Raw genomic sequence first — 13,203 nt, 5'->3', positions numbered from 1 at the left:
ATGACAGAGATGCCTGATCACTTACAAGTGACTTAAAATATAAATATAAGAAGGATGGGCAAATTAAAATCATATCCATATCCTTTTTGCTGTGGCAAAACAACTAATTCAATAATAAAGCAAGCTGGTATAGACTGAGGTCAGTGTATGTCACTAGGTCTTAATTGCAAACAGCCCTGTTCTTTACTCTTCAAAAACTATAGCAGGATTTCTACTATAGCCCAAGAGATCAAGGAGGCAGCCTGGCCAGTGTGGCTCAGTGGATTGAGCACCGTCCCATGGACTGAGAGGTCCCAGGTTGATTTCGGTCAGGGCACATGCCTGGGTTACAGGCCGGATCCCCAGTAGGGGACGTGCAGGAGGCAGCTGATTGATGTTTCTCACATCATGTTTCTATCTTTCTTGCCCTTCCTCTCTCTCTAAAAATATCAATAAAACTATTTTTTTTTTAAAAAGAGAGATCAGGGAGGCAGTGATATATTCAAATACTCTAGCAGGTGAATGTGTTCTTTATAGATAATTTTAGACACTAGTCCCTTTATTTATTTATTTATTTATTTATTTGAGTCCAGAGAGAGGAAGTGGGGGAGGGTGAGAAAGGCAGAGAGAAACATCAGTGTGAGAGAAACAATGGCCAGTTGCCTCCCACATGCGCCCCAACAGGGGATCAAACCCCATAACCTGGGTATGTGCCCTGACTGGGAATCAAATCCGCCACCTTTAGGGTATACCAGACGGTGCTCCAACCAACTGAGTCATACTGGCCAGGGCATTTTCTATTTCTTTTAAATGAGAACTGTAATATCAATGGAAGCCCAGACCAATAAGAAATTAAGAAGGGGACATTTAAAAATGTATTTTAGCCCTGCTGGTTTGGCTCAGCAGTTAGAGCATCAGCCCATGGACCAGAGTCCCAGGTTCAATTCTGGCCAAGGGCACGTACCTCGGTTGCGGTTGGTCCCCAGCCCTGGTCCAGGTTGTGTGGGAAGCAACCAATCAATGTGTCTCTCTCACATATCTCTCTCTCTCTCTCTCTCTCTCTCTCTCCCCTTCCCTCCCTCCCTCCCTCTCTACCTGAAGATAAATGAAAAAATATTTTCAGGTGAAGATTAAAAAACAATTTACTATAAAATAGAGATTCTTCAAGCTATCAGTTTCTAATGTCATCAGTCTAAGATGACTACCTTTACACAGGACACTTGAGATTGTAAGAAAACACACTAATTTTCAACCTAATTTTAAAAAATTGTTTTAATTTCATTATAAACTTGATCCTAGATTTATGGCAATAGCTTATGAGTTGAAATGTGTGGATTTTTTAAAAAAGCTGGTCATAACAGATATGACATAGGTTACATAAAATAATAAATTCCACACCTGGGTATTACTCAAAACTTGTTGGCTTTTTTTTAATGTGGTGGATTTTAAATAATCTAATCTATTATTTATATTGCAGATGAAAGTGTTATCATAAAGCTCAATTGCTAAAAGATGTTTTGCAATAGGGTACAGACCCACGATCGCCCACCTTCCCCAAGCCTGATTCCCAGCTCTGCCAGTTCTTTAAGGCTAGGTTCCTCATTTCTAAGGACATGAAATGCTTACAGTGACAGGCACATAAGTGCTCAAACTGGTGGGTAGGACCTTGTGCAATATGCAGTAAATGACTTAATGCATATAAAACACTCCGCAGAGGGGCTGGGACATAGTTAAGTGTGTTCCACAAATAGCAGATCTTACATAAAAAGTAGGTAAGAATTTAGAACAACAAATAAAATGAATGTAGTCTCTAATTCAATTGTTTTCTCAAAATCTTAAAATGTAAAAAAATCCCACTACTACCATGCAATCTATTTTGTTCCTAGCAAAGAGCAGATATAGGATAAACACTGTCATATTAATAAACAATGACTACCTAAATCAATTTTGAAGCTGAGTTTGCAGACCTGCCCTATTTCACCTTTGCATCCTAGTGCCTGTCAGATTATATAACACAGTATTCAGCTAATTTCACCTTTTTTTCATTCAATTAAAATTTAAATTTTTTAAACTTTAAAAATCAATGCAAGGGGTTTTGTGTTTGGAGTATGAAATACACAAGGGTAAGGGCCAGGTCTATCTGGCTCATTATTATATTCCTAATAGACAGTCACTGTTTAACACATATAAGGGACTCAAATATTTAAATAAATGTATGAATTTTTTCATTTTCTGTAGAAAGAGGAGAACAAAACCATAATTCCTAACCAGAGTTTATACCAACATATATAAGAAGGCTAAATAAAAAATTACTGCTGGGAAGCTCTGTTTTGAAAAAAAGTCTTGGTTTATGGCCAGTATATCTCAATAAAACTAGAAAAAAAGAAAAGAAAGTCCTGGCAGTGTCACGTAGAATAAGCTCATCACAGTGAGGGCCTAACAGCAGTCATCATTTTGGATTCCATAAACATTTACTCTGAATAGCACACTGAATTTTTGTGTGCCTTCTTAGCAAAACTAAAACAAAAAGTCAGTGTCTCATACAGTTTTACCAATAATACCCGAGAAGCTCCATACAACCAACTTTCTAAAATAAAAAGCCCACTTTTCATACTGCTCTATAAAAATCTCTAATTATTTCCTCTTGTTTCCCAGAAGCTGTAATAACTGGCTTGGATCTATGCCCTAACAGAACAACAAAGCCAGGAAATGCTCCTATCTAACCTTTTTAACCCCTCTGCCGATTAAAGAGCATTGCAGGGAGGTCCCTGTAATACTAACTTTGAGAGAGAATAACTGACACGGGAAACCTCAAAGAGCAAGATTATAATATGAAAACTATTTTCTAATACAAATAATTCCAAGAGCAAACAAAAATAATATGTAGCAATTATAAAAAATTACGTTCTCTGTACATGGGGGTCTACCTATATAGACTATTACTGAGAAAAGGACCCTTCATTCCACGTACACTTTTCAGGAATGTCTCTGTAGGTGAATCAGAGATGAGTTTTTCTTCAGAGAGCCAAGTGCATTGTTTCAGAGGGTATTAGTACACAAATGGTCCCCGACTTACAATGGGTCAACTTATGGCTGACTTTTTAATTTTATGATGGTGCAAAAACTATACATGTAATAATTACATGAGATATTCAATACTTTATCATAAACCAGGCTTTGTGTTAGGTTTATTAAATGCATTTCTGACTTAACAATGGTTTCAATTTAGGATAGGTTTATTGGGGCACTGGGTCAGTAAGGTGTTATGCTCAGTTCTACAGAAGCCAGAAAGCATCACTATTCTTCTTCCCCATGTGTTTGATAATGAGAAAGTAATTCTGTCTCTAACAGAATCTTATCACCTGGGGGAAGTCCTTTGCATGCTTGAGTGCAGGACAGAAACAACTTTTAGGTAAAGAGTAGTCATATTTTATGCCCAAAACAGTGATTCACACCCTTAAATTGTTATTATATTTTATATATTTGATTCCAGTTTGATTCTAAGTAGATCACATTTAAAAGCCTGGTACTGGTGATTCCTAGGATCAATGAAAAATCAATAGTTCCCACCCTGGCCTGGTGTCTTGGTTGTTTGGAGTGTCGTCCTATATACCCAAAGGCTGTGGGTTCGATCCCCAGTTAGGGCTCATATGGGCGGCAACCAATCGATGTTTCTCTTTCTCTTTCTCTCTCTTTCTCTCCTCAACCCCTCAAAAATCAATAAAAACACATCCTTGGGTGAAGATTTTAATAAGTCAACAGGTCTCCCAACAACTAGATCAGGTGGATGATGTCTAACTAAAGATTAATAGAGCAACATACAGATTGAACCCGAAGAAAAATAAAAATCAAGGTTTTTTTTTTTCTTTATTGATTTTAGAGAGAGAAGAAGAGGTAGAGAGAGAGAGAGAGAGATAAAACACCAATGAGAGAGAACATCAATAATGTTCTCTCTCATTGGCCGCCTCCTGCATGCCCTGCACTAGGTATTTGGATTTTAGAGAGAAAAGAAGGGAGAGAGAAAGAGATAAAACTCCAATGAGAGAGAACATCAACTGGCCGCCTCCTGCATGCCCCGCACTAGGAATTTGGCCCACAACCTGAGCATGTACCCTGACTGGGAATAGAACCAGCCACCTCTCGGTGCATGGGTCGACACTCAACCACTGAGCCACACCTGCCGGGCGAAAAATCAAGGTTTTTTCTTCCATTCCTGGCAGAGGCTCTTTTACTAGACAGAGTTGGGTTCATTATTCAGAAGCATCTAATAAAAGCATTTTTATTTAATCTCATGATCAAAACAGGTTCAGAATTGTCTAGATTTCCTTCTTGCCAGGTAAAACAGCTGGTATTATAAAAACACACCTAAGTTATTTTACACAGAGCTTGTCTTCCAGGTACGTCACAATGAACTTTCACTGGACTAGCCAACAACACAAAGAATTACAAGAATTAAAATAAAAAAGAAATAAAAGGCCAAGAAAGAAGGAAACAAAAACTGTCGTTACTTACAGAAGATAAATAATTATGTCAAAATGCAGATTTATATTCATCAAAAGATCCTTTAAAGAGAAGGCAATTTATAAACTCAAATTTACTAAAGATTATCTATAATAAACAAACAAAATCACTGAAAATCACAAGAAAAAAGATGCCAAGAAAAGGGAACAAAAGATATAAACAGGCATTTCACAGAGGAATAAACAAATACACAATGAATCTAATAAAAGAAACTTAATTTCATTAATCTGGGAAATTCAAAGTAAAAGCCACAATAAGAAAACATCTGACAACCACCAGGTTGGCAAAAATATCAAGCGCTGACAAAGATATGAAGCAACAAGAACTCATGTACTGCTGGAGGGTTATAATAGCACAACCACTTTGGAAAACAATTTAGATTTATTCAATAAAGTTGAAATGCGCATATCTTACAACTTCAATTGTACTCAGTTATTTTTCTAGAGAAACCCTTATAAATGTGCACGAGGAGACATTAAATAAAATGGGAAACAATGTCCACCAATGGGAAATGGTTCAATTATAGGATAAATGGTTCAATTATAGGATAATCACTAAAATGCTATCGACATAAAAATAAACTGTATCAACTGTGGATGAATCTCACAAATAATTACATTTAACACAGTAAGCAAACCACATTCACAGTGACTTCCCTTTTGTAAAATTAAAAAAAGAAGCAGGGGAAAATGAACCATGAATTGTGTATGGACTCAGGCACATGTGGTAAAAGTTAAAGGAATCCCTAAGAATGTGATAAACACAAGGAAAGGGTGGTGGCTCCCTATGGGAGGGTCCAGAGGCAGCTTCAACACGCTCTGGAGCCGACGCCGAGTACCGGTTATTCATCTTGTTTCTCTCTACCTCTGACGTGTTACATTCATTTGGTACGTATTAAATTTTTCATAATGAAATACAACACATACTCAGAAAAGGTTTTAAACGGTCTTAGATCAGATCAAAGTAGTAGTGAAATATTTCACCCACAGAGATTAGACTTTTGCTAATTGAGTAAAATAAACGCACCTGTATTGTACAGTTTAAATTGTACCGATTATTTTAACCTGCCTTGCTCCTATCAATGGAACAAGCATGACCAAAGAGTTAAAGGCAAGAAAGTAATTATTATTAATTATTCTTCATGTTACAGAGTCCCTACTAAGAGCTTAGAGTCTAATTATTCCCAGGAGGTCCTGGGAATCTGTAACTTCCACCGCCGTCATTCCTATTTTGTTGCCTATTGGGCAACTTTGTGGTTTCAAGATTATGAAATTTCACTCTGGCTCACCAGTTTAAAGTGACTAAAAGCAAAGGGAAGAGAGTAAATATTTATACTTACATTATCTATTTTGTTAATATCAATTAAAAAAAAAACTTTATAAACCAACACTAGAAAATATTAATCTGAAAATCCTGATCCTTGGATTTTAGACTTTATTTAGTATTTGATATATAAAGTAATTAAAAAGTTGTCTTTTAGCATTTGCATATATCATTAATGTTTCATATTTTCAAATAGTTTACATTTGGAAAATGTCATTTTTAATAAAAAAGATACTTTAAATATTCCAAAAACCCTATAGTAAAAATACTGGAGCAATAAATGAATTATATCTCTGTCCAGTATGTAAGCTCCCAGGAGTCCACAATATGTCTACCTAAACCCCCTTGACAAAGACAAAGCCCAGAAACTCCTGGGCTACCCACCACACCATCGGTCAAATGTCATGGCTTCTGTCTGTTAGTCTCGGGGTCACTTTTCTTTAATAGTCTACTGAACCTAAATCCATCAAGCCTCTCAATGCCCAAGTTCAGACCGTCTCCATTCTACTTCTCAGTCCATCCCTTAAACCAACATTAGCTCTATGATTTGCTCTGTATGTCCCTGACCTCGCCTCCACCCCACCTCTATCTTGTAAACTAAACTACCTATGGAAGTGGTGCTCCATCATCAGCAAACTCCCCTATATCCTCAACCTCTTCTCAAAGCACTACCCCCAATATCCTGGTGTTAAAGACTTGCCCCTGAGGACAACAGCTGTCCTGCTGCACTCTCTCAAGCAGCTATTCAATCCCTACTCTGGGATCCACCTGGGCATTTATTCCCTTAATCCTGGGACCCATAACAGGTGGCACATCTGAAATCACCACATCAATACAACCCTCAACCTCCCAGCATGCACTCTCCCTCTGTGGATTCTCTGGTCTTGGGAGAATCTCTGTCTCAACCCATTAGATTTCTTCTTGCTCCACATTCCTCTTTCCCAGCCTTAAAGTCCAATGGTCTAACATTTCAAAGAATGTACCATACCCTAAACTCTAGTGCTCATCTGCCTTCCATTACATTTCTCTGGGAAAACCCTTTGTGGCTCCAACTATTTGTTTCCTCTAAGCTCCCACACCCCTGACCCTCCCCGCTAAAGAACCCATAATTATCTAATGAACATCTACAATGTACCAGAGACATAACATATAATACTCTGTATTTTACCAGGTTGCTGACTTATTACAAAATTTTAATACAAATATTCAACAAATATTTATTGAGCATTTCCTAAGAACACCCTAAGCTCCGAGAATTCAGTAGTGAACAGGTCAGAGGAGGTGAGGTCCTTGCTCTTGTGAAGCCTAAGTCTCAGTGGAATTAGACAAATGACAAAAGTGAATGAACAAGAACTCGAGCCATCAGTTAAGTGTCACGAGGAAAATAAAACTTGATAACATGACAGTTAATGCCTGGTCAATGGGTGTTGGGTGTGGGCAAGATACAGGCATCGGAGACACTGTGGGTTCGGTTCTAGACAACTACTATAAAGCAAGTCATAGCCTTTTTGCTGGTGGAGGGTCTATCTAGCCTTCAATTTGTAAAAGCAAACAAACATAAAACTCATTTGTAACGTGGAAAAACAAAGCACAATAAAATGAGGTATGCCTGTACTTGAAAGCCTTCTCAGAAACACACTGAAACCTACAGTATCTTCCTCACCTCCCACAGCAGAAACACTAGGGCCCATTCTGAACCTTAAACTGACATGACCTCAATGAGACTACCAAACCAACTAAATACATGATCAAAAGGAAAAAATAACCCTACTCTGCAGGATTTAGGTACTAACTGTTTTAGTAAAGAAGGGAATCTTGGCCCGGCCAGCATGGCTCAGTGGACTGATCATTGTCCGATGGACTGAGAGGTCCCGGTTCAATTCCCGGTCAGGGTACATGCCCAGGTTGTGGGTTCAATCCCCAGTGGGGGGGCATGCAGGAAGCAGCCAATTGATGTTTCCATCTCTCTCTAAAAAAAAAAAAAAAAGAATTTCAGCCCTGGCTGAGTAGATCAGTTGGTTAAAGCAATATCCTGATACGCCAAGATTGTGGGTTCAATCCCCGGTCAGGATACATACAACAATCAACCAATGAATGCATAAATAAGTGGAACAACAAATCATTGTTTCCCTCTCTCTCTTTCTCTACCTTCCTCTCTCTCGCTCTAAGCAATAAAAAACAAATTAAAAAAAAAAAAAGACTCTCGCACACATGTCCATTTAACTTTCTATGTAATTGAAGGAATACATAATCAGCAGGTTGAACATAATCAAGTGTAATCCCATATTTGAGACAGAGGAACTTCAATTCAGCTGGGCTCTGTAACTTTTGGGGCATGTGTGCTATATGGATTATAAAAGTCTTCCAATCCTTCATCCCTCCCAGTCTCCATTAGCTTTACAATATGAGTTTCCAACTCTTCCCTATTTATCCACTGCTTGAATCTGAGCTGGCCTTGTGACTCTCTTTGACCAACAGAAAGGAGTGGAAGTGACACTGTCCGAATTCTGAGCTCAGGCCTCGAGAGACACAGAGCACTCCTGCTCATTCATTTTTCCAGCATACACGACACCTGCTTTCACCACAAGAGCAAGCTATGGAGGACAAGACAACATGTCCTTCAGATAAGGCCCTTCTAAGACCAGCCAAGATGAGCCAAGTCTCCTACTTGACCCACAGTTGATCTCAGACCACAGTAAACCCAACAGAAACTAGAGGAATTGCCCAGCCAACCCAGGGATGTGTACACAATAATATAGTTCACATTTTAAGCCACTGCAGTTTATGGACGGTTTGTTATATAGCAAGATTAATTACTCATATCTGTTCAACTCAGATAATCTATCACATTTCTCTTTTAATTTTTTTTTTTGAGGAATGAAGCCAAAAATTGTGAAATATTTTCATTTCAGTGTCTTCTGAAATTAGGTTTTAATAGCAGGCCAGGCAGGAACTATTACTTACAGAAAGGATTTAGAACCCCATCACAGGATTTTATTTCTCCTACCAATAATACTGCTTGTTTCAATTTATAGTTTCCTTTGCAGATCTGCTGAGAAAGGAATAGCAGCTGGACAGAGAAACATTCGTATTGTTATTGTAAAGTATGGATTATTAGACAAGTGTTCAAAACGGATCTGGGATTCCTTTTGTATAAAGAAGAGGATTTGCTTGTCTTTTTAGCATTCTTTTCCAAAATGCAGAAATTTCTCAGTGTGAACTATTTCTGAGAAATATATCTATTTTTCGCCCTGGCCGGTTTGGCTCAGCGGTTAGAGCGTCGGCCTGCGGTCCAGAGAGACCCGGGTTCAGTTCCCGCTAAGGGCATGTACCTCGGTTGCAGTTTGTCCCCGGCCCTGGTTGGTCGTGAGGGTGGCAGCCACTCGATGTGTTCCTTTCGCATCGATGTTTCTCTCTCTCTCTCTGTTCCCCTCTCTCCCTCCCACTCTACCTGAACAAAAAATGGGAAAATGTCCTCGAGTGAGGATAAAAAAAAAAAAAAAAAGAAATATATCTATTTTTCCAAATTCACAAAGAATTTCATTTCTATTTTGCATACTGTCTTCTACCTCCTTCAAGAGTTTAAGTAAGCAGGATTATATGGTATTTAAAGCTGAAATATACATAAAGCCTAACTCAGCAATTTCACATCTAACAACTATTTTACAAAAATATCTGCTGTATGATCATGAAGTTTATGTGTATGCTCACTACAACACTTTTAGAAACTGGGGGGGGGGGGGAACACCTCAATGTTTAACAATAGTATAATTAAATTATTACAGCATATTTTGCAGCTATTAAAAGAAGGGTTTTGATATCTAACTACTAATATAAAAGACCTAAGATGTTTATTAAGTAAAAAGAAAGTCAAAGCATAGTACATATAGGACAAGCTCATTTTATATATATATATGTAAAATATATATGTATGCATGCATGCAAGTATGTATGTAAATGCAGAAACGAAAGATTAGAAGGATGAACCAGACTATTAATATGTATAACCTATGAGGAACACAGTATGGGGGAGGGAAACATAAAAGAAGATTCCATAAACTATTCCAGGATCAACAGTAACATTTTCCAATAAATCTTCCTTGGAATGCAAAGGGCTACCGTGTCTGATCTTAAATTGTCAGGAATAATTACTAGTTAAATCACATGAAATAATCCAAAGGTCAAGTTGATAACTCAGTCAAGCACTTACATATCACACATTCACATATACATATCAATACATATGTGACAACACACATGACCCTGGGCCGTACTGTCTTGATCACTACTATAGGTACTTTGATCCTCATCTATGAATTCTGCTACATCTTTTTCACTCAGCAATGGGAAACAACAATCCTGGTATAAATTTTGCAAACTAATCCAGCAGAAGATACCAATTACTGATGCCTTATACTACCAACTGCATTAACTGTTGATGTGAAGCCAGGATGAACAAAAGCTTAAGAATCAATTTACTCAAGTACTCAAATGTTTGTAAACTACTTGGGCTTACATGCAGGCTCATGAATTGCTTTTATTTTTTAGGTTTATGGCTTTCATATATGTTAAATTGAGGATGGTAAATACATCCACATCCACATCCTCACCTAAGCCCCTGCAAACATCATTAGCTTATCACAACATTCTTTCTTATTGATCCAGAAGCTGGTCTCCAAATCGAAACACAGTGCTCAAAACTGCTACTGCTAATCAATTAGAGTTGCAATGCTAGTTGAAACTCATTTACCATCTCTAGTAGTCCATTAAACGGTCTACAACAAACTACACCTCCCAGTATTTACAGGCTTGGGCAGTCCTCTCCCACTTCTTTCCTTGGCCGTGGCCATGAGACCTGCTTTGGCTAATAGGACGAAAGCAAGCATGATGCAAGCAGAGGTTTTGTAAGTCCTAGAACACTGGGGCGTGTCCTCTTGGGATGTTCCCTCTTGGAAGCCAGCTGCCATGGTATAAAGAAACTCTAAAAACGCCACTAGGTGATGAGAGGCCACGAGGAGAGAGACACTGGACGAATATTCCAGCCACAGTCCAGTTCCAGCTAAAGACATCTGCTCAAGTAACCTCAGCGATACCACACAGAACTTCAGAAGAACAGCCTAGCTGAGTCCAATCAACCCAAAGAAAGGTGAGGAATTAAAAACCCTGCTGTTTTAAGCCACTAAGTGTTGTTGGGAGCACTTGGTTATGTAGTGGCAGAAAACTGAAAGACTAAGCTTCTAAGCCAAATGAATCACTAATAACAATCCACATAGATTCTCCATCAGTTACCTTTACATTTTATCAGTCCAATCAAGAGTATATTTATTGCAGGTATGAAGAAATGGTGGTACTTTCATACACTGTAGGAGAGAACGTAAATCTGTACAAATCTTCTAGAGAGCAATTTAGCAAAATGTTAAGTGATGAACCTTTTAAAAAGCTCATATCCTTTCCCAATAATTCCAAGTCTAGGAAACAGACGTGCACATAAGAATGTTATATAAGAATTTTTCTCACAGCAAAAAGCTGGAAACATAGCCATCTAAAAACAGAGGAATAATTAAACTATTATATATTCATAAGACAGAATATCATAATTAGTAAAAAAAAATCTATTAAATAAATATATAATGACATGAGGACACAATACAAATTTAATTAAAATGGTAGTCAACACAGTATTAGTAATAAGACCCAAATCTTTAAAAAGATCTATGCATATGATTGCATATATACAGAAATATTAATAAACATTCTCCGTGCATACAGGAGTGGGTGATTTTTATTTTTTCCTTCTTTACACTCCAGTATTTTCCAAATGTTCTATAATAAAAATGCATTACTTCTATAATCAGAAAACACACAACGTTATAAAACAGGTCGGAAGAAAAGCACACATACTAAACTGAGACATATTATTTATTTGATAGATTCACTGTTTAATTTGGAATCCTCTAACATTTCTTAACTAAATTTTTTAATGCCATAATTATTACAATGCATCTATATTCTGTGGTAGAACAACTTTTAAAAAATAAATGCAGTACAACAGATAGATTTTCTACAAGGAAAAAAATCGACACTAAGTATAACATGTTACTTTCCCTCTATCACTGCTTTGTACTATAAAAACTGGGCAAGGAATTCCTTATTTCTTTTCAAGACTGCCATACTGTCCTATTTCACCAGTTTTAAATTCTAGGTTAAACAGCTTTACAATATTTAATAAAATGGGTATTATGTGCATCTTCAACCAAGTTCAGCAAACCCCGTTGGGATTGATTCAATATGAAGACTAAATCTATGTTTCGTCTCAGAGGTAAACTCTCTCCCTTTTTATTTTTAAGACCAAGCCTATCCAAACAAATAATATGCATAACGAATCTAAATCATTTGGAAGGGACAGGGAAAACAAAACCCACGCACAACATCAATGGGAAGTATCACCGAGTCTTGATAGCCTGTACTCAAGCAGTGACATTGTTTGGGGAGTTCCTCTCTGAAGTGGCCAGTAATTTCAGGACCAAAGGGAATCCCTGGCCTACCATAGCAGGGTGGGGTTTTCATCACAGGGAGGTTCTACTGCCTTGGTTTCCTCAATCTCTCTTGCCCATGGGAGCCAGTATAGGATTGGTTTCTATTGTTTCTTGCTCAGAATTCAACACTTCCTCTTCATTCTCACAGGTCCAGGCCTACACCATCCTGCACATCTTCAACTACTCCTCCTGAAATATAAGGCAAAAGCTTCCTTAAAGAGCAGTGAGAAGGCCGGAGGGCTTCTCTTGGGTGCCTCTAGTTACTGTCCACTGCAGAGAATCATCCCCAAATAGCACCGAGGTTTCTCCCAAGTGGCCAAGGAGTTCCCCAATTGGTACATGAAAGTCTACCACCTGTACAACATGAGGACTACTTTCTACTTCTCCCAGGTCTCTATAGGACCCACTGACTTCAGTATTTTCAGATTTGGTCTACACTCGCTTTGCCCATGCTCTTCCTGACAGTAAAGATCTCCCTTGTTCTCTGGAAACCACAGCAGCTTGAACTGTGAAGGTTTCTAAATGGAAACAGCACGGTCAATGGCAAGGTCTGGGTTTTGACTGTCTCCAAACAGGCCTCACAGGTCTCTGCACTATCTTGGCTTTGTCATGGATGTGGTCCTACCATCAGGCCTCTGAGCAGAATCACATAAACCAAACTTGATAAACAGCTGATTTACTAACTCATATTGGGATGGATAAATGTCACAAGGAGAATATTTAAATTTCACAAAAGCCAAATTATATAGTTTCTGAATAGCATGAACTTAACTTGATTGTCATCATCAAAATTCATTCCATCAAGAAATAGTTATTGAGGAACTACTATGAGAAAGGCTTAGGG

The 13,203-nt window shown here is 38.0% G+C and overlaps 1 protein-coding gene across 11 annotated transcripts in view; it reads right to left on the bottom strand.

The window, feature by feature from the left end:
- PLEKHA5 (pleckstrin homology domain containing A5) overlaps nt 1-13,203 on the bottom strand; it is a 220,876-nt gene that overhangs the window by 195,317 nt on the left and 12,356 nt on the right. Inside the window, exon 4 of one of the 11 annotated variants that reach the window (XM_036252693.1) lies at nt 12,316-12,548. The exons of the other annotated variants lie outside the window; for them this stretch is intronic. Within the exon in view, the coding sequence (XP_036108586.1) occupies nt 12,536-12,548 (13 nt within the window). The 3' untranslated portion in view covers nt 12,316-12,535. Of the gene's footprint in view, nt 1-12,315; nt 12,549-13,203 lie in introns of those variants that run through there. 11 annotated transcript variants of the gene reach the window in all.

The sequence above is a fragment of the Molossus molossus genome, unplaced genomic scaffold (genome assembly GCF_014108415.1).
Source record: "Molossus molossus isolate mMolMol1 unplaced genomic scaffold, mMolMol1.p scaffold_m16_p_10, whole genome shotgun sequence".
Lineage (NCBI taxonomy): Eukaryota > Metazoa > Chordata > Mammalia > Chiroptera > Molossidae > Molossus > Molossus molossus.
The sequence above is the reverse complement of the archived record's forward strand: the minus strand, read 5'-3'. Positions and strand labels throughout refer to the sequence as shown.